Source organism: Mustela erminea, chromosome 5 (genome assembly GCF_009829155.1).
Source record: "Mustela erminea isolate mMusErm1 chromosome 5, mMusErm1.Pri, whole genome shotgun sequence".
NCBI lineage: Eukaryota > Metazoa > Chordata > Mammalia > Carnivora > Mustelidae > Mustela > Mustela erminea.
The window spans coordinates 100,854,112-100,881,949 of NC_045618.1; the positions used below are offsets into that span (position 1 = coordinate 100,854,112).

At 38.8% G+C, this 27,838-nt stretch overlaps 1 protein-coding gene and 1 long non-coding RNA gene across 2 annotated transcripts in view; one reads left to right on the forward strand and one right to left on the reverse strand.

The window, feature by feature from the left end:
- The window catches only part of LOC116591385, a 119,523-nt gene extending 94,377 nt beyond the window's left edge, over positions 1 to 25,146 (reverse strand). The window contains exon 1 of the long non-coding RNA XR_004285988.1: positions 24,797 to 25,146. This is a non-coding gene — a long non-coding RNA (uncharacterized LOC116591385). The remainder of the gene's footprint in view (positions 1 to 24,796) is intronic.
- On the forward strand, positions 1,953 to 3,191 carry LOC116591384 (ADP/ATP translocase 2-like). The gene is made up of 2 exons (XM_032344229.1): positions 1,953 to 2,265; positions 2,313 to 3,191. Exons 1-2 carry the CDS (start codon positions 1,998 to 2,000, stop codon positions 2,939 to 2,941), a joined length of 897 nt encoding a protein of 298 aa, XP_032200120.1. The 5' UTR covers positions 1,953 to 1,997; the 3' UTR covers positions 2,942 to 3,191.
- Positions 25,147 to 27,838: the final 2,692 nt, after the last annotated feature.

A 27,838-nucleotide genomic window follows, 5' to 3' on the forward strand; every position in this document is an offset into this window, starting at 1 on the left:
TTATAAAATTCTCCACAATTTTTTTTTATTAGGATGTTTCTAACTTGAAGATGAGATACATCTTTCTTCAGGTATCCTCTTGCTAAAAAAAATAGTTTTTCAGCAAAACAATTTTTTTAGCAGAGAATTTGTGGTTTCAAGTGTTAAAGTTAGTTCAATATCCTGTTTCAGTTCCTGTGTCAAATGTCAGAGTAGAACAAACATTTAATATCGTGAATTCCCTCTAGATTAATGAAATTACAAATTGAATGGTGAGTCCACAAGCAGTAAACTTTGGTCTTTTTTTTTTTTTAAGATTATTTATTTATTTATTTGACACAGAGAGAGGTCACAGGTACGCAGAGAGGCAGGCAGAGAGGGGGAAGCAGGCTCCCTGCTGAGCAGACAGCCTGATTCAGAGCTTGATCCCAGGACCCTGAGACCATGACCTGAGCTGAATGCAGAGGCTTAACCCACTGAGCCACCCAGGCGCCCATAAACTTTGGTTTTGATTCTATACCTTTTGCTTATTCAGAAGGAAAGTGAGAGTATTTTTAATAAAGTCTAATGTAAAATCTAAAACATAGATGATCAAAAATAAGATTTGTATACATGCATATTTTCATACAATGTGTTTGGTGTTTTGGGTGAAACTACCTGAAATTATTATTTTATAATATATTAAGAGGCTTTGCTTCTTAGACTCTGCATTGCTTAGACACTAACAACCTGTACAGGCAAGGGTTCACTTCCCACTTGAAAACACTACAGGGTTAAAGAATTCCAACTTAAATCTTGTTAACAAGGAAAACAGGGGTAGAATGCACAGCAGCTCACAAAAACAACATTTACTTGAAGATGTGTCATACTTTAATAGGAATTTCTCAAAAAAATATTAAGTAGTGACTTAGTGAGTTAATATCATGAGCTGAGCACTGCAGTGTTTAATTTTTCAAATTTTCTACTTCTTATTTTAGCTATGGTTTAGCCAGTACCACTAACTTATCTATATTTTATGAGATCTCATTCCATTTATTCTGTGATCTCTGCTGATCTCTGATTTTGTTCCAAATGTATACTTTAGTGAGTACTGTATCTTAACCGCTGATTTCCTTCAGTAACATCTAAAACCAATAAGCTGGCCAAATTAGGATTTTTTTCCTTATTTAAAAATGGTAAGTGAAGTCATGACATTTTCCCCAACACTGTCCACTCAAAAGCCCTAGAAGCAATAGTCAGCCATTGAAATGAGGACCAACAAGCACAAGATAATTCTCAAATGCCTGTCACATCAGAAAAAAAGGAAACAATCAAAGAATGCTACAAATTTCAAAGTTTCCTACTAATCAAAGATGAGTCAGTTGAAGTGTCAAAAGTTATGCAAGGTTTGAAATATATCATATTAGACCCCATGAGTCCATAATGACATATTTAAAAAAAATCAATGGTCATTCTTATAAATAACTTGAACACTAATTCATTAATAGGAAAAATGATAAATAGAAAGATAGAAGTAAGTATTTGTTCTGTCTTTCCTATATAAGTTGAATTCTAGCTAATACAAGACAGAATGATATAATTAAATTATCATCTGTTAATAACCCCTAAAGAAATAATGGATCTTCACTGTTAAAATTATTAGGTAGAAAACTGATAAGGAACATTAGAATGGATGAATTAGTATTGATCTAAGAACACCTAAAGGTACAGATCAGTCTTAACATCACAAGGAGAGACAGCCAGGCATCATTGCTTCCTGGTGTATACATAGCACCACCTGCGAACCTAAATCACAAATTCAGAATGTGGGCAATTTCATAAGACACGTTACCTGCAGGGGAAACTGGTATAGAGTTAAAGACATTTTAAGAAACTTATCAACAAAATGCAACATGTGGACCTTGTTTGGCTCCTGATTTAAACAAATCCACTTTAAAAAAGGCACTTGTGCCCAGAGTCCCGGAGTCCCAGCTGGTTCCTACCGCGGTCGCGCAGTCGCACGTCTCATTCCTTTCAACATGACAGATGCCGCTGTGTCCTTCGCCAAGGATTTCCTGGCGGGTGGAGTGGCCGCGGCCATCTCCAAGACGGCGGTAGCGCCCATCGAGCCGGTCAAGCTGCTGCTGCAGGTGCAGCATGCCAGCAAGCAAATCACTGTGGATAAGCAATACAAGGGCATTATAGACTGCGTGGTTCGTATCCCCAAGGAGCAGGGAGTCCTGTCCTTCTGGCGTGGTAACCTGGCCAATGTCATCAGATACTTCCCCACCCAGGCTCTCAACTTTGAGATAAATACAAGCAGATAAATACAAGCAGAGATAAATACAAGCAGATCTTCAAAGATAAATACAAGCAGATCTTCCTGGGTGGCGTGGACAAGAGAACCCAGTTTTGGCGCTACTTTGCCGGGAATCTGGCATCGGGTGGTGCAGCTGGGGCCACGTCCTTGTGCTTTGTGTATCCTCTTGATTTTGCCCGTACCCGCCTAGCAGCCGATGTGTGCAAAGCCGGAGCTGAAAGGGAATTCAAAGGCCTCGGTGACTGCCTGGTTAAGATCTACAAATCTGATGGCATTAGGGGCCTGTACCAAGGCTTCAATGTGTCTGTGCAGGGTATTATCATCTACCGAGCTGCCTACTTCGGTATCTATGACACCGCCAAGGGAATGCTTCCAGATCCCAAGAATACTCACATCTTCATCAGCTGGATGATCGCACAGTCTGTCACAGCGGTTGCCGGGTTGACTTCCTATCCATTTGACACTGTTCCCCACCGAATGATGATGCAGTCTGGGCGCAAAGGGACTGACATCAGGTACACAGGCACAGTGGATTGCTGGAGGAAGATCGCACGGGATGAAGGCGCCAAAGCGTTTTTCAAGGGGGCGTGGTCCAATGTTCTCTGCGGCATGGGTGGTGCTTTCGTGCTCGTCTTGTATGATGAAATCACGAAGTTCACATAAGTTATTTCCAAGCCTTCTCCCCCTCCCCCCCGCCCCGGAACAGGCATGTTGTATGATAGAACATATCCTAAGCCTTCTTGACAGACTGTTGGCTGTCTCTTTATCGATGGCAACTTTCACTGGTTAAACGGGAAGCAATAATACCTGAGCAGTTTTCTCTTAAAGCCATTTCCACGATGATGGGACTCAATTATATTTTTTATTTCAGTCACTCCTGATAAATTTGAAGAAATAAAAAATATCTGAAATAAAATAAATAAATAAATAAAATAAAAAAGACACTTGTGAGACAATTAGAAAATTTGAGTACTGAGTTCAATTAGACAGTGTTAAGTATAATAGATATTAAGGAAATTAAGAATAGGTTTCAATATGTTTATTTTTAGGGAAAATAGCATTGTGGCCATATTAAATAAAAGGGAGCCTTGTCTTAATTGAGATATGGACTGATATGTCAGTGGAAGAAATGACATAGTATCTGAGAATTGCTTAAAATAATCTATGGGTGTGTGGGGAGTGTGACGTCTTTTTTTTTTTGCATAACATAAAGGTTTATTATACTTCCTTCTTTCTCTTTTGAATATATTTGAGAATTTCCATAATAAAATGAAGACAGACAAAATATCCACCGGTTCGTGCCTTTTGACACTCAGGTGTGCCCCAGGGGTAAGGTGCTAAAGCAGGTCCCAGGCATACCAACAAGATGAAGACCCTGGGCATATTCCTTTTTCTTATGTAACGTATTTATTTTCAGTGGGGGGAGAAGAAAATCGCTAAGTAAGTTGATTAAAACAGAGATTAAAAAGGTGATTTGGAAAATGTTTAAGAGAGAAAACATTTGCACTGGACTGTGACAAGGCAATAATCTCTGAACAGTTAAATCCTACTTCAAAGCAGTTGAGGGGCTATTCCAGAGAGTTTCTCTTTCTCTTTCTTTTATTTATTAACATACAATAAAATTCATTATTGGTGATATTCAGTTCTATGGATTTTGACAACTGTATGAAACTATGCAGCCACTATGACCATCATGATATAGAATAACTTTATCGCCTCAAGACAAAATGTCCCCATGCTACCCCTTTGCCGTCAAGTCCTCCCAACATTTCATCACTGACTAGCACTGATCTGTTCGCCTTTTCCCTAATGCCATAAAAGGAAATCCCATAGCATATAGCCTTTTGAGTCTGGCTTTTTTCATTTAGCCTGAGATTCGTTTGTGTTGTTGAATATATCAATAATCCATTCCTTTCTCTTGCTGAGTAATAGTCCATTATCTGGGCATACCACAGTTGGGTTATCTGTTCCCCATTTGATGGATGCTTGGGTTGTTTCCAGTTTGGGCCGTTATGAATAAAGTACTATAAACATTTGCTTGCAGGTTTTTACATGTTTGAACCTAGGTTTTCATTTCACTCAGGTAAATACCTGGGGGTAGAACTTGTAGGTTGTATTGTAAATACATGTTTAGCTTTAAATGAAACTGTTAAATTGTTTCCCAAAGTGGCTGTACTATTTTGCATTCCAAATATCCATGTGTTAGTGTTGCTCTATATCCTTGCTACAGCATTTGCTAGAGCTCTTCTGTTTTGTTTATTTTAGCCGTTCAGATAGGTGAGAAGCGGTATCTCTCTGTGGTTTTAATTTGCATTTCCCTAAGGTTTAGTGACATGGAACCAGGCTGATTGTTGATATTACTGCTTTTTAAAAGTCTATACAAGCCTCCAACGCCACTCCATTCCTCACCGGCTCACCTGTTTCTCCAAGAACATAGAGTGGTCAAGTGTGAGGTCCTTAACTTTCCTCCTCTAAACTGTAAAAAATATTTGGCCCCAAATCTCCTTTTGCAGAGATGGTAATGTCTCTCCCTGCCAAAGCCAGTGTGTCCTCTCATGAGCCTGGACCCTTCCAAGCTCCCACCTCTTGGAGTCTCAGTACTGATAACAACCCTTTTCTGTCTGTTTCTCTGCTCTCTATGGGCTCCTTCCTTATGGCCCACCCCCTCTAGGCTGGGTCTTTCTTGTTATACCAGCAATTCTGAAACATTTGCATACACCAGGATCTCCGTGAGAACTTGTTAAAACACAGATTACTGGGCCCTACCCCCAGACTTCCTGATTTAGTAGGTCAGGGGTGGGCTGAGAACAATTGTCTCAAAATTTACAGGTGTTGCTGATGCTGCTGGTCAGGGACAATACTCAGAAAAACCGCACTTTATAGCAAGCGCTGAGGTGAGAATTTCAGGATACCAAGAGATGAGTCAAAGGGTTTCTCTACTGTTCTTTTTACCTCTACCTAAAAGAATGCTAACTTCAGTTCTCCTCTACCAAGATAAGAGTATATGTCCAGAAAGAAGGATAGACAGAGATGCCTTTGCTTGCAACACAAACTCCAAGAGTAATACCAAGTAGGGAGGTCCCCTGACACTTGCTGTTTACTCCCATGGCCACATCCAGTCATAGTTCTACCAGTTCATTTGAGGCCAACTCAATGGGCAGGATCTCTTTAAAGTACCTTAAATAAGGAAAAAGCAACACATCTCCTAGGTATTTCCTAAACATTTCATTTTCTCTCTGCATTGAAATATGTATAATTTGTCTTCTGGGAAAAGGTACACACAGATCTGTGTGTGGCTTACTTAAAAAAAAAATCATTGATCACATTTTGCTCATCCCACTTATTTTCCAAAAGGAAGGAGAAAATAATTCATTCTTTTGCAAATTTGAAGGGAGTTTCCTGCCTTTGAAGGGATAATTAGTCAAGGATCTCCCCTAATCAGAATTTAGAAGGTATTTTTTTCCAATATTAAGGGGAAAAATATAATTGTTTCATATCTAGATTGCTGTCTTTACTGACATTTGTACTTTATAAATGACAGATATTTCTCTAGGGGAAAATTAATATCCATTGCTTCCATAATTAGTTTAGATATAAGGCCCTCTCCTGGGAATAATGCTTTTTTTTTTTCCTTTGACTTCAGTGCGAAATAAACAACACTGGCTACATCACCACAGGACCACCAATTCAGAAGGCACTGAGAAGCTTCTGAGGTTTGGGGTTAGGGCAGATTTTGATCTGCCTTGTGCATTTGGGAACTCTGAGTGAATCATCTTTCTTATCACTGATATATATATATATATATATATATATGTCATATTCATATCCTTAGATAAATCCATATATCCATATATAAATATATATTTACAATCTTTATATAGTAAAGGCTAAACTCTTTAATTGTCACCACCCTGGGAAAAGCACGATTGAGATTGATTTAGGGACTAATGAAGCTTGAGCTATGGGAACACACTCAATTTCTCTGAGATTGATCCCACTGGCATGAAAGTCAGGCATACACCCTGAGGCTGTCCATATCATGGCCTTGGCAGGGTTCTTGGAAGGAGGGTCCAGCTACCAAATCTGCCTGAAAGTCGCCTGGCAGTAGTAGGAGGATTAATATGCAAGACCAGCGTTTATTCATTGAGATGCTGTGGAGTAGGAGGAGAGAAGGTAGGATTAGTTAAGGCATTTGATATTAACTGAGGCTAGATCATTAGAGCATCGTTGGATCAGAAGAGAATGGAGAATTCCCTAATTCGACCTGTCATTGAACCCAGAACTTGGCCCTTAGATTCCGGAAAGGTGGTTAACTAATCTTGAGAACACCAAACCAATAGAGTACACTAATAAATAACAAATTCTTATTTCTTTACAAGAGGCTTTTAAAGCTTTTTAAAAAATGTATTTCATAGACACAAAACCAGCAAGCAACCAGTACCCTGAGTGTGGCTAAAGAAAATCCTCCCTTGCACAGGCTGGTGCCTCTCACCTTTGTTGGGATCTCAGTACTTTCCTTCTTAGAGCCTCTTAGCTCTCTCTCTCATTCTCCACAAAACCCATTTAAAACCTGCTTACCCACTCTTCCAAAAATCCCTGGCCCCTTCCCCAGTTAGTCTGAGCAGATGAACTCAGCTTCCCCTGTATGCCGTCAGATGGAATGTACCGCAAATCACCCCAGCAATCAAGTTTGCACATCTGTAGCTGTTTTGCCATCCGCTTGGAAGAGGCATTTGCTTCTATAAAGCTAGTTTTTCACCTTTGTCTTTTTTTCATTCCCTCCTACCTCCTCAGAAGGCTTCCTTCCAACATTACACCTTGCTTTGTGTCTTTAAATGTCATTTCTGCTGGTGTTGCCCACCAGCATTAAATATGCACTTTAACTATCTCATCTTTAAGAAAATCAAGCAGGGCACCTGGGTGGGAATTTGAGTGTCTGCTTTCCACTTGGGTTATGATTGCAGTGTCCTGGGATCAAGTCCCAAGTCTAGCTCCCTGCTCAGCGGAGAGTCTGCTTCTCCCTCTCCCTCTGCTGTACCCTCTACTTGTGTTCTCTCTCTCTCTCTAGATGTCAAATAAATACAATCTTTTAAAAAATCAACCTAAATTTGACTCTATCACCTTCTCTTTCTCTTTAGCCAAGCCTCTCAGAAGCTTTATCTATGTCAATCTTCACTTCCTCAAGTTCCATTTACTCTTCAATCCACTACAATCTGGGTAATCTGGATCCAGTCACTCTGCCCCTGCCCGCACCCACAACCATCAAAGCTGCTCTGACAAATATGCAAGATAAAGGAAGATATTAATAATACTTGAAACTGTAAGCATGAATGAGGGGACTATATGGGAATGCTCTGTCCTTTCCATGTGATTTTTCCAGAGACCCAAAACTGCCCTAAAAATTGTTAATTAATTTAAAAAAATGAACAAAGTCTCAGTGACCTTTGGAACAATACTGAGTGATGTAGCATATGCATAGACACCGGTTTTAGGAAGAGTTGGGGAGAAAAAATAGTTGGAGAAATAATGTCTGAAATGTTTTCAAGTTTGGGGAGAAATATCAACACACAGGTCTAAGATGTTCAACAAACACTAAGAGGGATAATCATAAAGAAAACCACTCCAAGCCATATTGTAATTACGTTTGTTGAAAATCAATGATAAAACAACTGGAGAGAAAGACAGGTTACATACAGGAAACTTGATAAGAATCATGGCTGATGTTATCAAAACCAGTGCAAGTCAGGAATCAATGGAATGACATTTAAACATTTCTGGAGAGGGAGGGGGATGGGATCCATCAACCTCTATCAACCTGTAATTGCATATCCAGAAAGTATATATTTTAAAAAATGATGGCAAAATAAAGACATTTTCTTATCAGCAAACCTACACTGCAAGAAATGTTCAGGTTGAAGGAAAATGATACCAGATGGGAACTTAGATTTATACAAAGGAATAAAGATTATGTAAAGTGATAATATATAATATAGAAAATTCATTTTTGATTTTAAAAACATAATATATATATCTGAAAATCCAAATGTAGAAGTTTTAGGGAGTCAGTAGATCAATGGCCACTGTAGCTTTCAAATTTTGTGTTTTAAAAATTTTGAGCATTCATTAGATTATGAATGAATTAGATTATGAATTAGAATATGAATAGTGAATGAATTAGATTATGAATGAAAAACTGATAATGAAGTATTAATATGTTATTAATATTAATATATGACATTTAACCAATGCAACCTCTATTATCCCAACCTCTATTATCCCAACTTCTTTTTCTGTTTCTTTTGGTGACTTATTAGAATATTACATTAACATGAATCAGAAGCATAAGTTCATGTTAGCATTTAAATAATATTTTGAGAGTAATTCTTTTTATAATCTTTGCCTTTTGATTTATCTATTATATCATTCTTCCCTCCCAATCTGTTCATGCCACTCTTCCTCACATGTACTTTCAAACCAATTGTTAAAAAGAAGATATAAGATTATATTAAAGATCTAGAAGAGAGAACCATACATATTCCTACCTAAATTCTTTATGCAATTTGGACTATAAGCAAATAGTTTGGTCTATAAGCAAATATAATTTTTATTGTTGTAGTAACACTGTAAGTGTAGTTTCATATTTCAATTAAAAAAAAGATTTATTTATTTGACAGAGAGAGAGAGAAGACAAACAGGGGGAGTGGGAGAAGAAAAAGCAGGCTCCCAGCTGACCAGAGAGCCTGATGCAGGGCTCATTCCCAGGACTCTGAGATCATAACCTGAGCCGAAAGCAGATGCTTAACCAACTGAGCCACCCAGACAACTGTGTATCTTCCTTTTTCATTCTATTATACTTTCACATATCTGCATTGTGGGAGGCCGCAATAACGCTTGAGACGAGGACCAAACCAGGCCCTGACTTGTGCCTCCTTTAAAGTCTGAATGACCTAACAAAAGGTTTAGGACGGGAAAAGTTGAGTAGCACTGAGAAAGGGTCTGTGCTATGTGTTGTGCACTCACCTACATGACTTCCCACATGCTTGCTAAACAAATGAGAACAATTTGGTTGGGGTCAAAAGTTCGTTGCTGGTCCTCGCTGTCCTAGTACAGCCCATAAATTACTTTCAGGTTTGCTGTATCAATACAGAACAATTGTACTGGCATCAGCCGTTTGGCGTCACGAGGTCTGCTTATAGGTTTCTGGGGTTTTTTTTTAAGATTTTTATTTAATTATTTGTCAGAGAGAGAGAGGGAAAGAGAGCACAGGCAGACAGAGTGGCAGAGGGAGAAGCAGGCTCCCTGCGGAGCAAGGAGCCCAATGTGGGACTCAATCCCAGGATGCTGGGATCATGACCTGAGCCAAAGGTAGCCGCTTAACCAACTGAGCCACCCAGGCGACCTGAGGTCTGCTTATAGTTAAACATGAAACTTATTATGGGAACGCGTGGTTGTTTAACTAGACACAGGTGTATTGCTTCTCCTATTATCACTACATATATGGCCTTAATGCTTTGAATAAACTTAGCACTGTTGGACATCCTCCTCAGTGCTCCGCCTGCCCCCATCTCTTTGCTTCTCGAGTTCTTTTCTTCATCCTCTTACCCTCACGTTCCTGGTCGATTTGTCCCACTGGCCGTGACACTGCACAATATTCCATGAGACAGCTTCTATTCTTTTATTCTTTCTTCTGTTACCTGTGATTAGGAGCTTTTTTCCAGTCTGGATATTTTGATATTAATGGTAGTTTTAGTGGATAACCCTGAGTTCACATGTATTTTATTTAACTCATTCTTGAATGAACTGTTTCTAACCTTAAACCAGTTCTTATAATATCTCATTTACAACTGAATAATCAAATGTCACAGAGGTTTGTTTTTTCAACTTTCCCCCTTTTCTTTCTTTTTTTTTTTTTTTTTAAGATTTTATTTATTTATTTGACAGACAGAGAGACCACAAGTAGGCAGAGAGGCAGGCAGAGAGAGAGGAGGAAGCAAGCTCCCTGCAGAGCAGAGAGCCCGATGTGAGGCTGGATCCCAGGACCCCAGGACCATGACCTGAGCGGAAGGCAGAGGCTTTGACCCACTGAGCCACCCAGGTGCCCCACTTTCCCCCTTTTCTATATCTTGAATCCCACCCCCAACTGTGTAATCTCATCCATTTTACAGTATCAATTTCAAATCTTACCCTCTTTATTTAACTTTATCTGCACTTGCTTGATCCTCTGTAGTACAGGATATGTAGTAATATTCAATAAATATGTAGGTGTGTTGACTTCAGGTTGAACAAGAAACTTGTTAAAATGAAATTTAATCTAGGACTAGTTATCTATAGCTCAATACAAATTAGTTTCATAACATTTTATTGGAAGTTGTGAAAGTTTGGGAACATCTTAATGATTCAACCATTTAATTAACTTTATTTTCCTTTTTCTGTATGTAAAAAAGTACTATGTGTAAAAAAATTAAGTGTAATTCTAATTATTTCAATTTTTAAATAAGAAAGCATTGTGATGTAATTTAATTGGCATCATTTTTTTAAAGAAAATCTTTTTATTTATTTATTTATTTATTTATTTAAAGATTTTATTTACTTATTTGACAGACAGAGATCACAAGTAGGCAGAGAGGCAGGCAGAGAGGAGGAAGCAGGTTCCCTGCTGAGCAGAGAGCCCGATGCGGGGCTCAATCCCAGGACCCTGGGATCATGACCTGAGCCGAAGGCAGAGGCTTTAACCCACTGAGCCACCCAGGCACCCCAATTGGCATCGTTTTTTATAGATACAATGTTTTATAATTGATGCCATCTTGAATTCAATATATAGGAACTTGAGTTGAGAGGTGGTGGGAATGCTCTGGGTATCCGGGAAATCAGAGAGAGGAAGACCCAGGGAAGAGGAGAGGAGCAAAGAAATAAGGACTTGAGAGAAATAAAGCTAAGCAAATGTCAAAATTCTGTGTCAGGAGAGTTCTGTATGTTCCACAATGTTAACACTAAATTACATAATCGCTTGCAGAATTCCCTTGTATTCCTTATGTACTAGTTCTCTCTTCCCAAATAAGTCATAAGTGTTGTACAGGGAAAGATGATATCTTCTTCCCCCAGAGAGTTGGTGAGGCACTTGAGTTGCAAGGATCTGTGAGTATGTAGTGATTATACTCTGTTTCATCTAGGTATATACCTGCCAGACAGATTTTCCACCAATTATCCTTTCATATTTTTGGTTATGTGAGTTAATATAAATCAGAGTCTTATTAGTATATAAAAGACTTTGCTCTTTATTTAAGACCACTCTGCAAACTGGACATCCCGCTGACTATATTTCCATGCCCATTTATGAAGATTTGAATATCACAAAAAGAAACCAACAAAACTGTTAATGAGAAACACACACTGATGCTAACATAGAGAAATGTAAATCTTCAAGTTAATCCCTATATTATCTTAGGATATACTACACAGATTTGTTTTAAAATTTTTCAAATATTTTAAAAGATTTTTTTAAAGCTCAAAACATAAACAGGGAAAAATAAATAAACAGAAGAGTGATGGAAGAGAAGCCAGTCTAGGTAAAGAAAGTAAAGATAAGACTTAATTCTAAGATCTGTAATAGTGGATCAAGGTCATTTGTAGATTTGCTCCCTATTGACAATGGTAACCACAAGAAAACATATTGCTCTGTACAGGATGAGATTTGGGAAAAAAGGCCAGTCCCCAGATCTCTCATGCATTGAAAGAAAGTACCCTAATTTTTAATTAAATTTCATAGGCATATACTGGCAATAACACTATTTTCATTACTCAATGCACTTTAAAACATTCATGTGGCTCTGGAAACAGATGTTATTAAAATTTTTACAGTTATCTATGTTAAAAATGTCCATGCACTGCCAGAGCTTGTTTTTAAACCAACATGCACTTCATAACAAAATATTTTCATATAATTATCTAATACAGTATTTGCTTTGGAAACTTGTCAAAAGCCTTTGAAAATCTAAATAAATTACAATGGCTAGCTTCTCCTTGTCTACCTTTCTAATTAACCCATCCCTTCCCAGAATGCTAACAAAATTTTACTGAAGCTTCAGTACTGTAAAAATAGAGTCTAAAGTAGTAGCAAAATAACCAAATAATAATTCCAATTAAGAGTTTAGAAATCCCACCCAAAGTTATTATCTACACTATATTTTCCCCCCAGCAGTTGACCATAAATTCACAAGACAAGAGTTATGAGTTTAGGTAGGGAAATGTAATGGGTGGGGGAGAATTTTGCAAATAATTATATCACAGATTAATAATGTATATGTTTTACACATATATGCATGTAAAAAAGACATACATATATTACATACATAGTAGAATACATGTGTATTTTCCATATGTGTTTATAATATGTGGGTACATATATGATGATTATGATGAGTTCACCATCATATGAGAAGAGCTGGAGGCAGAGAAGGGGGTTGGGAAAGTGATCTGAGAGTATCCAGAGGCAGGGGAGAGGGATAAGTGTGATGACATGGAAGGAAGAAATAAAGCCTGTTTCCTATGAATCACAATTTAAAATGTGCCAAACTTGACTTATTATCTGCTGGTGTTCCAAAAGAAGAGGAAATTTTGGAAAGAGATGTAGAAAACAAAATCACCAGGACTTATAGGAAGAGAGCATGACGCAGTGGAGAGAGCATAGCTGGGATCACACCTGACCTTGCAGCCCAGATCTGCCATTAACCAGGTGTGACCCTGGCCAACTTACTCGAACCCTTGAAGCCTCCATTTTTTCTCATCTGAAAAATGTATTCATAATATTACCTATCGCATTTGGTACTAGACACTACAGATTATTCCTTTTTTGTGACTTCCATCTCATCAACTCTTTCCACTCCTTTCCCCAGCCTATAAACATGCTCCTACTTCTCCCATCCTTTATTAAAACAAACAAAGCCTCCCATGAGCTCTGACTTTTTCTAGCCTTATACCTCTCTTTGTAATATTGCCTTTTGCTTCATCTTGGATAACTTCATGCCAAATGCTGATCAGCACTTTCCCAAATGATTTCTTATGGAGCGCAAATTCCATAAAATGTTAATGGAACAGAATTATTTAAGAAAAAATGACCCTTATGGTCAAATACATTTAGGCAGTGCTGGGTCAGAGAAAATTAAATAAGGATCTTCTACTTGAGGATTTCTCAGAACCTTTACTGTGCATTGTAAGTTTCCAAGAGAGGCAGATAGTATGCAGTTTTTCACAAACTTAATTGACCCTCTGACTCTTTTACCTGAAGAATCATAGGACACTAATATTCCCTCCCAAAACATTTTTTGGTAGAGGGAGAGAGTGGCTCAAACTCTGCCTATGGTTACCACATCTTCTCTTTTCTACTCCTACCCTTTTGGGAAATCCTAGGGTTTTTGTTTGTTTGTTTGTTTGTTTTGTTTTGTTTTTAAGATTTTATTTATTTTATTTGGCAGACAGAGATCACAATCAGGCAGAGAGGCAGGTGGAGAGAGAGAAGGAAGCAGGCTTCCTGCCTCGGCTCGATCCCAGGACCCTGAAATCATGACCTGAGCCGAAGGCAGAGGCTTTAACCCACTGAGCCACCCAGGTGCCCCTAGTCTGGGGTTTTTTACTTTCTCCAACTGCCTTCTCACAAGAATCAACTGGGCCATAATTGAGTGAATTTTTAAAAAGTTCACTTAGTGTAAGAAGCCTTCAATTAATATGGGAAAGTAACATTAAGATTGTTAATGAAAATTGTCATCTAGTTCTTGATGATCCAAATAGATGACAAAGCCTTTAAAAGATCAAACCTTGTTGACTCATAATCTTGAGACACAGTAAAAAACCATAAAGACAAAAGTACGGCTCTAAGGGGGGATGTTCATAATGGGGGAGGCTGGGCAATGTAGGGGTGGGGCATATCAGAAATCTGTGGCTTCTGCTTGATTTTGCTGTGCCCTGACACTGCTCTAAAAATTAAATCCATTAAAGAAACTGAAAAAAAAAAAAACCACAAAAATAAACGTAAGGAAATTCTGACATTCTATGAAACAAGGACCATTGGTGCTAGTCAATCTTAAACAGAAGTTTTTCCTTAGATATTACTTAAATTATTTTAAGATCATTGTAATATCCAAGAATTTATATTGCTTCCCATCTCTATGTCAATGACAACTTAATTATCCTAGCCACAGGATTATAAATTACTCCCAGGTCATTAGTTACAGTTTTGAAACTTGTGTCAATCCTAGGAGACGTGAAAGAGCCAGCTAGTAGAACAGTTTCAAGTCTTTAAAAAGTGACCCTGGAGTGACAGAAGCGGTCTTTTTTTTTTTTAATATATATTTTTAAAGATCTGTTTAGTTATTTAGTTATTTTAGAGAGAGCAAGGGTTGGGGTGGGAAGGGGCAGAAGGAGAGGGAGACACTTAAACAGGCTCTGCTCTGAATACAGAGCCTGACTCAGGGCTCAGTCCCACCACCATGAGATCATGACATGAGCCCAAACCAAGGGTCAGATGCTTAACCTACTGCACCTCCCAGGTGCCCCTTTTTAATATTTTAAATTAAAATAATTTAATTTTACCTAATTTGATTTTACCTATCTTGATGTAATTTTATGGTTAGCCATTTATACATGTAAACATGCTAGTTAGTTTAATTCACTGCCTTGTAGATAGAAGGAAAGACTTGTTCATCAACTACTTCCTCCCCCCTTAAATAAATAGAATTGAACTAACACCCAAACTCCTGATATTCTTTACCTTTTCTTTCAGTGTCCCTATAAACATATTCTATTTTCTCTATCCTGAAGATTACTGGGATCGTTTGGGGTGAGAGATTTAACTCTACCATTTTAACAGGTGTCCTAATTTGAGAAGCAGCTAGGACACAAACTCACTGGGATCTGGGAATTTCTATGAATCTGGCCTGGGCACAAGAAGTTTGCAAAGCTTCTCTTCTCCTAGTTTCCCAGCCTTTTATCTTGCACCCTCGGGAGATTGAGTATTGACCTGGTTTGATCAGTTGTCAAGGCACTGTTTTGACCTAGTTTTCTTTCCTTTCCTTTTTTTTTTTTTTTTTTTTAAAGTTCATTTGTTTATTTTAAGTAATCTTTACACCCAATGTGGGTCTCAGACTCGTGACCCTGAAATGGAGAGTCACCAGCCAGGCGTCCCTTGACCTAGTTTTCTAATGGGTACAGTCACGGGTTTAAAAGCAATATAGGGTATGGCTCTCTTTCTTTCAACTCCTTTTTCCTCTTGGCTGCAGCCCTAAGTCAGAGTCTGTTCCCATATGGAAGGAAATCAACTTCTCTCCCCCTGCCCCATCGTTCCATATGGTTGGGCCAGGACTAAGTCCAAGCTGTGGCCTTGCTCAGCTCCACACTGTGGAGAAGCACATGGATGCCATTTTCTCAGTGGTGTCATGTGGTCCGGTGTTGACAGGTGTGTGTTGGATTACTCCAAAATACCCAAGGGTGTTATAGGGGATGGTAGAAAAGGATGTAATGGGTAAAAGAAAGAAAAGGCTCACAGCTTCTTTGGTCTGAGGCCATACTGCCTAATAACTTACATAAAAGGAGAGCTCACCAAGCAACCTACTTAACAGAATTCTCTAAAACTGGAACTAGAGTCTAAGACACACAAAAATTAAAGTGTGACTTTTTCTTGCTATTTTTCCTTGTACATATACCACCTTTAAAGGCCACAAGAAGAGGGGTAGCTGTGGTCAAAGGAAGACTTGGGTTGCTCTAGATCTCATGGTCATGGTGACCTTTAATGAAACACTTTTTAATGGCCATGAGATACTCAAAAGGGTTAAACAGGAATCTAACCCCTCCTCTAATTTCTCTAGAGCCTAGAAGCCCTACTGCAAGAGAACCTAATCTCTTTCCACAATTAGAGTACCAGAATTCACATAATATGTAGATGTACTTGGTATAGTTGATTGGGATTGGAAGGGGCCACAGAAGCCAAATCACAGAGGAAAAAATAGGGTTTTTTGGTTTTGTTTTATTTTTAAATAAGAAGGATAATCTAACACAGCGAATATTGGCAGACCTGAATGTTTGACAAACAAGGTATCCAGGGCCCACAGTAATTCAGTTTTGAACTCTTCTAGCTCCCATTTATCAGAGTGCCAGTGCATTCTGAGAAAGAAAATGTTACATAATATAATGGGAAGATCCAAGACAGTCTTCTATGGAATCCACCCTCTTTTAGAAAGGAGTCTTAATTGCAAAAAGCTGAAAGCAACTCTGATCTGTTTAAATGTAAAATAATTTATTAAAGGATTTTAAGTTTCTTTGCTAGCCAGAGAAATAGGATTTTGAGGCAACCTCACCAGGAACCACACCCCAAATCATGCTGCAAATCTCACTTATGCTGCCACCCTGGGCTAGACAATGAAGCTTGCATCACCAAGACTTCTGACGTTAGACAAAGGTCTGGATAACACGTTAGAACCTGCAATGTCACCCCCTCTGAAAACAGGATAGTCTCCCCCAAACTTGCCAGAATAAACATTCTATTCCTTTAGGGTTCAAGCTCTGGTATCTGACTGGTGGATCTCATGACTATGCTCCAGCTTCTGTAGGGGGAGATACAGACTCAAGTGGGGATTCCCTTGCCTAAACATTGAGAAAAATGTTCAAAGGTACTGATGGCCAACAGAAACAGACCTGAGTCCACTCTTTAGCTGACTAGCTAAAAGAGAAAGGAGAAAGTTTTTTTCTGACTAGCTAATGAGCCTCAGTAATTGGAAACTAAGACAAGATTTATACCTGGGCAGTTTGAATCTCAAGCTATTATTCTTACATACTAGAGAAGTCTGCCAAGATATGTGATCTTATCTAGAATCAACAAACTGGTAGAACCTGGACACACCTAATGCATAACAATTTAATTTTGGATGCATCTTAGTCCTTTACCATAAAAAGCACACACACAAAAAATCAGAATTATTGTTTATTCTTCTTTGCTCTAGAAACGGTTGTTTCTTTGCTAAAGAAGAACTGGATGTTAAGATGTCCACTGTAGCATTGCTTATAATGGCAAATAGTTGGAAAGCACAACACGCATCAAGAAAAGAATGAATAAGTAAAATGTGGTATACTATATGATAGAATATATGCAGTTAAAAGAACTAGATCAACATAGTTAACATGGTTAGAGTTCAAAATATGCTCAGTGATGAAGGCAAGTTGTTCAACAACATGTGCTGTATGACATATTTACTCTATTTTTTTTTTTTTTAAGTGAACCCCATGCTGGGCTTGACCTGAGCTGATATCAAGAGTCAGACATTTAACTAGCTGAGCCACCTGGGTGCCCCACAACTCTTATTTTTAAAACACACAAAACAACACATTATATTGTTTGTGGGCAAATACATGGATATTAATAATTCTTAATTTTATTCATTTTTTTCTTATCAAATTTATATTTAAATTCTAGTTAGTTAACATATAGTGTAACATTTATTTCAAGAGTAGAATTTAGTGATTCATCACATATATAACACCCGTGCTCATAATAGCAGGTGCCCTCCTTAATACCCATCAGCCATTTAGCTCACCCTCCACCCACCTTCCTCCATCAATCCTCAGTTTGTTTTCTATCATTAAAAGTCTCTTATGTGAGGGGCGCCTGGGTAGCTCAGTCTGTTAAGCGACTGCCTTCAGCTCAGGTCATGATCCCAGGACCCTGGGATCAAGCCCCCATTGGGCTCCATGTTTAGTGGGAAGTCTGCTTCTCCCTCTGCCCATCCTCCTGCTCACACTCACAGAGACACACTTCCTTTCTAATAAATAAATATAATCCTTCTAAAAAGTCTCTTATGGTTTGTTTCCCTCTATGTTCATTGGTTTTATTTCTTAAATTCCATATATGAATGAAATCATGGTATTTGTCTTTCTCTGACTTATTTTGCTTAGCCTAGCTCCATCCACGTCTTTGCAAATAGCAAGATCTTATTCTTGCTGATGGCTGAGTAATATTCCATTGTGTATATACACCACATCTTTTTTATCCATTCATTAACTGATGGACATTTGGGTTCTTTCCATAGTTTGGCTACTGTAATAATGCTGCTATGAACATCAGGTGCATGTACCCCTTCAAATCGGTACCTTTGTATCATTTTGGTAAATACCTAGTGTAACTGTTGAATTACAGATGCCCTGTCCATAAATGAACTCCCCTAAGCCACCCAAGTGGGAATTCCAACACAAACTTATTGTCAAAAGGCTTGATTTTGAACAATTTAGTTTCTTTCTTGCTTTTGAGCCTTCAACTCTGTTTATCTTTGACATTGATCTGTAGTACTTTTTGCCCTTTAGATCCTGTCATTTTTCTGGCTTCTGCTTGGATCTTTTTGATGAAATTCTGTTTTCCTCTTCTCTACAGAGATCAGTACAATTGTGATCCCCATCATTAGGTTCAGAAACAAGGATACAGAGGGTTAAGCTCTAGATCACATGACCAATAAATGAGTGTGAAGATACATCATTTATTTATCTGTTCTTCTGTTCATGGGCATCAATGAAATTTCTAGTTATTTGCCATTATAAGTAATGCTGCAGTGAGCATCCTGTAGATGCTGTGTATCTGTACAAGTTTCTAGGGTATACATCTTGAAGTAGAATTGCAGCATTATAGGGAATAAGCATTTTCACCTTTGCTACATTTTGCCAAATTGCTCTAAGTGATGATTCTAATTTATACACCCCAACCCCACCCCAGCAGTGTTAACCAATATTGTTCCCACCTCCTACAGAAGTAAAAATTAAAAATTTTTGTTAATACAAAGTAGAACCTCACTATGGTTTTCATTTGCATTTCCTTGGTTACTATTCTTTTTTTTTTTTTAAAGATTTATTTATTTATTTATTTATTTGACAGACAGAGATCACAAGTAGGCAGAGAGGTAGGCAGAGAGGGAAAGGGGAAGCAGGCTCCCTGCTGAGCAGAGAGCCAAATGCGGGGCTCAATCCCAGGACTCTGGGATCATGACCTGAGTCGAAAACAGAGGCTTTAACCCACTGAGCCACCCAGGTGCCCCTCCTTCATTACTCTTAAGGTTAAACTCCTTTCAAAGTTTTCTGTGAATTGCCTGTCTATACCCTTTACCATTTCTATATTGTGTTATCTGTTACTTTTGTCTTTTTAGAAATCCTTTACATATTAAATACCAATCCTTTGTCTATCAGCTGCACTGTAAATACCTTCTCCCAGCCTGTGGCTTATCATTTCCTCCATGGTATCTTCTGTAATGCAGATTTTTAAAAGAAAAACCTAGTCAAATTTTCCAATCTTTTTACTTACAGTTAAACTTATTTTGTCTTACCTAAAAAAATATTTTAATATCCTGACATAAAGTAATTTCTTTTAAAATTTTCTCCAAAAGGATTAAAATTTTGCTCTGGACATCCAAGTCTAAATTAGCTGGAGTCATATTTGTGTATGGTGAGATGTGGCTCTAGTTGTAGCTTTTCCCCATACGGTTCACAATTTTCCCCAGGGTCCTGGAATCAGCCCAGCATCAGGCTCCCTGCTCAGCTGGGAATCTGCTTCTCCCTCTGCCTGCTGCTCCCTTGCTTAAGCTCTCTCTCTGACAAATAAATAAATAAAATCTTTAAAAAACAAAAAGTTTTCTTAGTGAATAGGCCTGTTCTTGGACTCTCTAAGCTGTCTCATTTTTCCATGTGTTTATTTCTGCATTTATGTCACACTGTTTTAATTACTTAACTTCATCATAAATATTGATATCTGATAAGGCATGTCTCCCTGCTTGTCATCTTTAAAATATCTCTTGAGTCTTCTTGGCCCTTTGCTCTTTTATATAAAATTTAGAGTCAGCTTATTAAGTTCCACCAAAAAATGTAGGTTTTTTTTTTTTAAAGATTTTATTCATTTATTGGACAGAGAGAGAGAGAGAGATCACAAGTAGGCAGAGAGGCAGGCAGAGAGAAAGGAAGGGAAGCAGGCTCCCTGCTGAGCAGAGAGCCCAATGCGGGGCTCGATCCCAGCACCCTGGGATCATGACCTGAGCCGAAGGCAGAGGCTTTAACCCACTGAGCCACCCAGGTGCCCCTGTCTTTGCATTCTTGAAGAAGTTACTTGATCATAATATATTTTAATATGCTATTTGATTTAATTAACCAATAGTTTACTTATAATTTTATGTCTTTGTTAATAAGTGAAAATGGGCCTATAACTTTCTTTCCTTTTCCTTTCCTTATTCAAGTTTGGGAAAAAGGTTAAACTAACCTCATGAAAAAAAAAAAGAGCTGGGTATCGTATCTTTTTCCCCTATTTTCAGAAACAACTTGTATTAAACAAATATTATCTATTCCCCAAAACTTTGTGGAATTCAACTATAATACTGTCTCTGAGTCTGGAGCTTTTAGGGAGATTGGGGGAGATCTCTGATGAATACCAGTTTCATTGGTTTTGTGATTATTATTAGCCTCTTCAAGTTATCTTTTTGTGACAATATTAGTATTTTCTATTTTTACTAGAAATTCACTTTTATAGGTTTCAAATGTATTATTAGCATCTAGTTGTAAAAAATATTCTGTGTCATATGGACATAATTAGCTACAAGAAGGCTGAGGAACATAGTTTTTATTCTGGGTAACCATGTGTTTAGCTAAAAATGGATCATTTTTCTTAACTTAGGTAAAATTAAAAATGAATATTGGTAGCAAGTTATAGTTATTGTCGTAGCTTCCATGATTAGCAACATGGTTCAGGTTGATGCCAGGGACGTAGTTTGTGTTTTCCTAGTAGGTATAAGGGGCAAGGTTTAGAGGTAGGTTAAGAGATAGGTTTAAGGGCAGATGCCAGAGCCTATGGTGCTATAGATTGGAATTATCATTCCTGTGTTTCTCTTCACAAGGCTATTGGGTCCCTCAGGAAGCCCCACTTAGTCTTCTACCCCAAGGCTGTTCTATTTAAAGTTTTCTGCCTTGTTTTATTCCCCTGGGTCTCAAGAAACAGTCAGGAGTTGGAAGCCTGCCTATATCTAACCAGGCTTTCTGTTCTTATCCCCCACATATCAGGCTACATTACCCTAATAACTGCCCATGAGAGTTTCACTCAAATTTTCCCTTACTTTATTCATTTTCTGGTAATTTACTATTCTATTCATTTACTTTTATTTACTTTATTCATTTATTATTTTATTCACTTTTTCTCAGCTCCATATACTTTCCTCTTCCCTGAGGCCCCCTGTCAGGTTTGGAGGATACCAGCAGCCTCAGCTAGTCTCCTACTCATTAAGAATCAGAGGTGCCTTATTTGTGTTAGAGTTTGGGCACTGGAGGCTCCACCGAAAGTCATATATGTCCCTCTGTGGGGAGAGGGGCTTATGAGAGGAGGGACGATGACATCGGAGCTGTTTCCCCTCCCAAAAGCAGTTAAGAATTCAACCAGTGATTGAAGAGGGACATGTCAAAAGGACATGGTTTTTGAGAAGAGCTTAGAGTCAGGCGACTTCCTGTATAGGCCGAGCCCCAATGTTGCAGGGTTAATGAGATCTTTCTAATAAGTTTGGGGACCTCCAGAACAGAGGAGTTTTGTGCTTCCTTTCCCAGATGTGGCCTGAGGAAACTGAGAGAAGGACCCTAGAGAAGCCCCAAGTCCAGCCTGACTCAAGGCAATGAATTAGCAATGCTGAGGGCAGTGTCTGGGTTAGCAGACTTGAGAGCAATCCCACAGAGGCCCAGGCATGCCCAGGTGGCACAGAAAAGCCCCTGCCAATTGTCATTTTCCCTGAAAAAGGACACAGAGGTAGGCTTCAGAAGGAAGAGGTTCACAACTGGGACAAAGAAACAGCAATGTGTGTGGGATTGCTCTATGCAAGCTGTAGTGGAGCTGAAGATATCAGCAAGGGGAGCTGGGTGGACACAGCACATGGCTGAGCCCAAAGGACAGAGGCCAGTGAGGGCAGAGGCAGGACCACCCCCAGGTGTCCCATCCCCCAGTGCCAGGACACCATGTCAGCCCCTGGAGTCTCAGGGCACCCCAGGGAGAAGGCAAGCAAAAGAGGGAGAGGGAAAATGCCAAATGAACAGAGCCAGTAGACAAAAGTGGTTATGTTTTAAAACAGAAGGTAGTAAATCAAGGTGAATTGACAAGTTTAAGTTTTCTGCCATTAGCAAGCCTAAATTGAGCCAAAGAGATATAAGGAAAAGCAGACCCCCTTTCAGCATACCCAAATTGAAATAGTGAATTTCATCCTTGAGACAAACCTCACTTTGATTTTTCTGATTGTTTTAAGCATTTTTTTTTAATTTTTTATTTTTTATAAACATATGTTTTTATCCCCAGGGGTACAGGTCTGTGAATCACCAGGTTTACACACTTCACAGCACTCACCAAAGCACATACCCTCCCCAATGTCCATAATCCCACCCCCTTCTCCCAAACCCCCTCCCCCCAGCAACCCTCAGTTTGTTTTGTGAGATTAAGAGTCACTTATGGTTTGTCTCCCTCCCAATCCCATCTTGTTTCATTGATTCTTCTCCTACCCACTTAAGCCCCCATGTTGCATCACCACTTCCTCATATCAGGGAGATCATATGATAGTTGTCTTTCTCTGCTTGACTTATTTCGCTAAGCATGATACGCTCTAGTTCCATCCATGTTGTTGCAAATGGCAAGATTTCATTTATTTTCATGGCTGCATAGTATTCCATTGTGTATATATACCACATCTTCTTGATCCATTCATCTGTTGATGGACATCTAGGTTCTTTCCATAGTTTGGCTATTGTGGACATTGCTGCTATAAACATTCGCGTGCCCGTGCCCCTTTGGATCACTACGTTTGTATCTTTAGGGTAAATACCCAGTAGTGCAATTGCTGGGTCATAGGGCAGTTCTATTTTCAACATTTTGAGGAACCTCCATGCTGTTTTCCAGAGTGGCTGCACTGTTTTAAGCATTTTTTTTTAATCATTTAAACTTTCTCATTCTACCTTTTTTGTTGTTTATTGATCACTAAATTATTTCTTTTTAAGCTTTTCTGCCTTTTCTTCTATGTTTTCTATTTTGATTCATCTTTATCATGGAGTCATCTTTATTTTACCTTCCTTTTATTAAATGTTTATAAAAATATCATCTACTTATCTCTTTTGAGTTACATGTTTGCAATGAATAGCAAATACTATATAGCTAGATCTGTAAGGTAATGCCTTCAACCACCAATTCAACACTTTAAAAAAGGAAATGGTGTAACAATTATTAAAAATGGAAGATAAGCCTGGAAATTTAATATAGATCTGTATAACTTAACAATCTGTGTAACTGTGTAAGTGTATAACCTTGTAGCTTAACTCCATTAAAGATGGAGTCTATAATGGTGGGTATTCATCCTTTCTGATGGCTGAATAATATTCCATTGTATATATGAACCACATCTTCTTTATCTATTCATCTGTTGAAGGGCATCTCAGCTCCTTCTACAGTTTCGCTTTTGTGGACATTATTGCTATGAACCTTGGGTACATGTGCCCTTTCTTTTCACTACATCTGTATTTTGGGTGATAAATACCCTGTAGTGCAATTGCTGGGTCATAGGGTAGCTTTATTTTTAACATCTTGGGGAACTTCCATACTGTTTTCCAGAGTGGCTGCACCAGCTTGCATTCCCACCAACAGTGCAAGAGTGTTCCCTTTTTTCCACATCCTTGCCAACATCTGTTGTTTCATGTTTTGTTAATTTTTGCCATTCTAATTGATGTAAGAGGGGATTATGCTAAGTGAAGTAAGTCAAGCAGGGAGTGGCAATTATCATATGATTTCACTCATATGTGGAACATAAACAATAGCATGGAGGACAATAGGGGAAGGGAAGGAAATCTGAAGGGGGAGAAATCAGAGAGGGAAGGAACCATGAGTGACAATGGAACCCAGAAAACAAACAGAGGGTTTCATAAGGGAGGGGGCTCAGGGGCGGGAATAACAGGGTAATGGGTATTAAGGAGGGCACATGCTGTGATGAACACTGGGTGTTATATGTAACTAATGAATCTCTGAATACTACATCAAAAACTAACGATGTTAATTTTTACAGAGGCTAACTGAACAACAAAAAAGATGGGAGTCTGGAAGCCCTGAAAGGGGGAGCTCTCACACAGTACCTTTTGCCATAAGAGAATACCTCACATTTCCCAACAGGAGGAAGCTTACAGTGACAGACCGCAGCGTGTAGAAAGAATCTCTCCTTGCCCAGCAACAGCTCAGCCAATGAGAATGCAGCAAAACACGCCCTGCCAGCTCTTTTGCCCTATAAGAATAAGCCCCTCTCTTCTAGTCTCTAGGTTTGTCTATAATTTGTCATAGTTTGCTTGTGGAAATTCCTTTGTTATTCCTGAGTAAGCTCATTTTGCTGGTAAAATAACTGGCTCTTCTGTTTTTTTAAGGTCAACATCACATGGCAACCACAAAGATACTTGAACAAGATAAACCCCTATGAGAATAACAAGCCCAGAACTGTGTGAGGTACTCACCTAAGCTCCTGTGCGCTCTCTTTCTCTCCTTCTGTGAGTCATCTCTTTCCATTTGGTTCAGTGAGTCTCCTTTCAGATCTGAGCTCCCTCCTTTAGGGCGACTTTTCAGCTGACTTTACTCAGGATCTGGTTTTTTGATGTCATTTTTATGAAAGCATTGTCCTTCCTGGTGAATACTCTTCTGCTTCCTGAACCTCTGGTTTTTGAGTGATGGTGTCCCAATCTGTTAAAAATTTCTCAGGATCATCCTCCTTCTGGGACCCTTGCTGGTTTTACATTTAAAAGCTACAGTTCCGGAATGCCTGGGGGGCTCAGTCGGTTAAGCGGCTGTGTTCTGCTCAAGTCATGATCCCAGAGATCTGGGACGGAGTCCCACATCTGGCTCCTTGCTTGGGAGGGAGCCTGCTTCTCCCTCTGCCTCTGCCTTCCACTCTGACTGCCTGTGCTCTCTCTGACAAATAAATAAAAATTAAAGAAAAATTACAGTTCCTTCTCATGCACATTTTTAATTAATTGGACCAATGTAACAATACATCATTTAGAACTCCAGTGACCATTATGGGGGATTTCTGATATCCTCAAACTTGTTTTTCTTAGAACCAAGTTAGAAGGCCTGACTGTAAAATAAAACACAGTGAGTGGGATGTCTATTTCAATTGGTATCTTGAGGCTTCCAAGAGTATTCAGTTCTCTAAAATCATCTCTTTTCAAAGTACAATTTCTAAACTAATCAAGGCACACAAACAAAAGAAATTTAAGAAGGTTTTGAGGCCTTTTCTCCCTCTCCCATCTCCTTTGTCATTATCTCTACCTCTTTTATACCATCTAATTCCTCATTCCAATTCTCTCACTGAACTTCCCTTTTTCTTAGAACCTCTCCCCACTCCCTCCTCCTCCAAGTCCATTAGAACTTGCCCTTTTAAAATTATATCCTCTGAGGAGTCTCGTGCTCAGACCCTAATTTCCTATAACCCCTGGACTAAAGCCATACTATAAACCATCATCAAAGATTTTCCTAGGATTATTGAAAATCCTCATAAATTTTCCAAGGCCTTAATATAGTCACCCAGACTTTCTAACTGGGTTCCTCAGTTTATACCAGCTAGTTCATGTGTTCATTGGTGAAGGCCAAGCCCTGTAGAAGATGAAACAGCTAACCGGGTTGATTCTGTTTTCAGAATCTCTACAACTGTGTAGGTAATTGCCTTGTTATATGATCAGGCTCAGCAATCACAAAACTACTTCACCTGGGGATCCCAGCACTATTCCAAAACCTGTTGATTGAAATAAGATTCAGGCTTGTACTCAGAAATGCCATGAACTTGTGCATAATTATAAGAATCAACTCCAAATTGTTTTCAGGGAAAATTCTAGCCTTCCTGTGGATGTTGAGTCCACTCATGTAGCCTTGCTCTCTATGTTCATTAACAGACTGAGCTGAGATCTTTCCATCGTGCTGAAAATGCAAATCATCTCACTGCATCCTAGAGAATTTAATTAAGAGGAAGTCCATTAAAATCCTTATTTTTCAGTTCCAATAAATGGAGGCATCTAAACAAAACTAAACCCCTCCTGGTCTCTACCCCTATTGCAAAAATCCAGGATGTTGAAAGAAAGACTATTACACACTTAAGAACTCCAGGTGCCCTTAGCCCTCTAACCAGCCTTTCCAATGCCCTCCTAACTCCCAATCTGCGGACTCCAAGGAATCACAAGGCCTTCTTCCAATCCTTCCTTGTAACCAGCCTGGATAAATAACTCTCCAGATTGGGAATGAATTTCTCCGTCATTGACACTGGAGTTACATGCTTGGTGCTCAACTCCACCGTTATTAAACAGCTCCTGCCTCAAAGTATTGAAATGCTTCAAATAGTGGGGTCTCTAACAAACTTCAACAGGCTTCTATTTCTAAGCCCATTTTTTATGCCCCCCCTTTTTAAGGCCCTTTGAAAGACACTCATCCTTTCCTCCTCAGTTCTTCCACCCTTGTTCATATATTGAGCTGTGATTTCTTAGAGAACTATCTTGCTGGAATTTCTCCCAAAAAGAGGAGAAAATTTTAGAATTTGATAGCAGCAAACAAATAGTCAACCAGGTGAATGAAATGACCCTTCAACATCTTTTATCTGGTCCTTCTCTGATGGCACTGGAGCTAATTTTATGGACACTAACAATTGTCCCTATTAGATCAGCTCATTATGGGCAAAATCTTCAACTGATATTGGTAGAATCCACAGTGCACCTCCTATTAAGAGCCAAGTATATCCCTCAAAATCTCTCCCAGACTTAATCAATACCCTATAAACAAAGAAGCCCTTCAAGGCATCAAGCCCACAATAGAATATTATGAGGCCAAGGGCCTCCTCACCCTGCACTAATCCTCCTATTTTGCCCGTGAGGAAACCCAATGGCCACAGGTGGAGATTAATCCAGGATCTCTGAGCCATAAAAAATATTGTTATCCTTCATCACCCTGTTGTTCCAAATCTCCATACTTTGTTAGATTAGATTCATATGTGCCTTATTTAACATCTCTGTGGATAAGGCTAACCAGTATCTCTTTGCCTTGACTATGGAAGAGAAACAATACACCTGACAGTAAAGCTTCAAAACCTTAAAGTCCTTTCTAAATCTTAAAAGCATATTTAGATATATTACCTAGAGGCTGTACTTTATGACAGTATATAGATGACTTCTCTGCTCCCCGTTTCAGGCCTCTGTAGGAAGACACTTGTTAAAATTTCTCGTTTTATGGGAACAATAAATTCTCCAAGGAGAAACTGTAGTTTGCTTAAACTCGGGTTTGATATTTGGAGCACCTGCTTTGAGAACAAGGGCTATATTTAGGTACCAGTGGCTTTCATGGTATCCTGAACTTTTCTAAACCTGAAACTAAGTGCCAATTATGAGGTTTACTTGGGCTAGAAGACCACTATCAAAATTGGATTCCAAATTTCCCTCTTATGGCCCAACCCCTATATGTTTTATCAAAAACAAAAAACCTGACCCTATTGTTTGGGAAGATCAGGGTGAACTCAACCT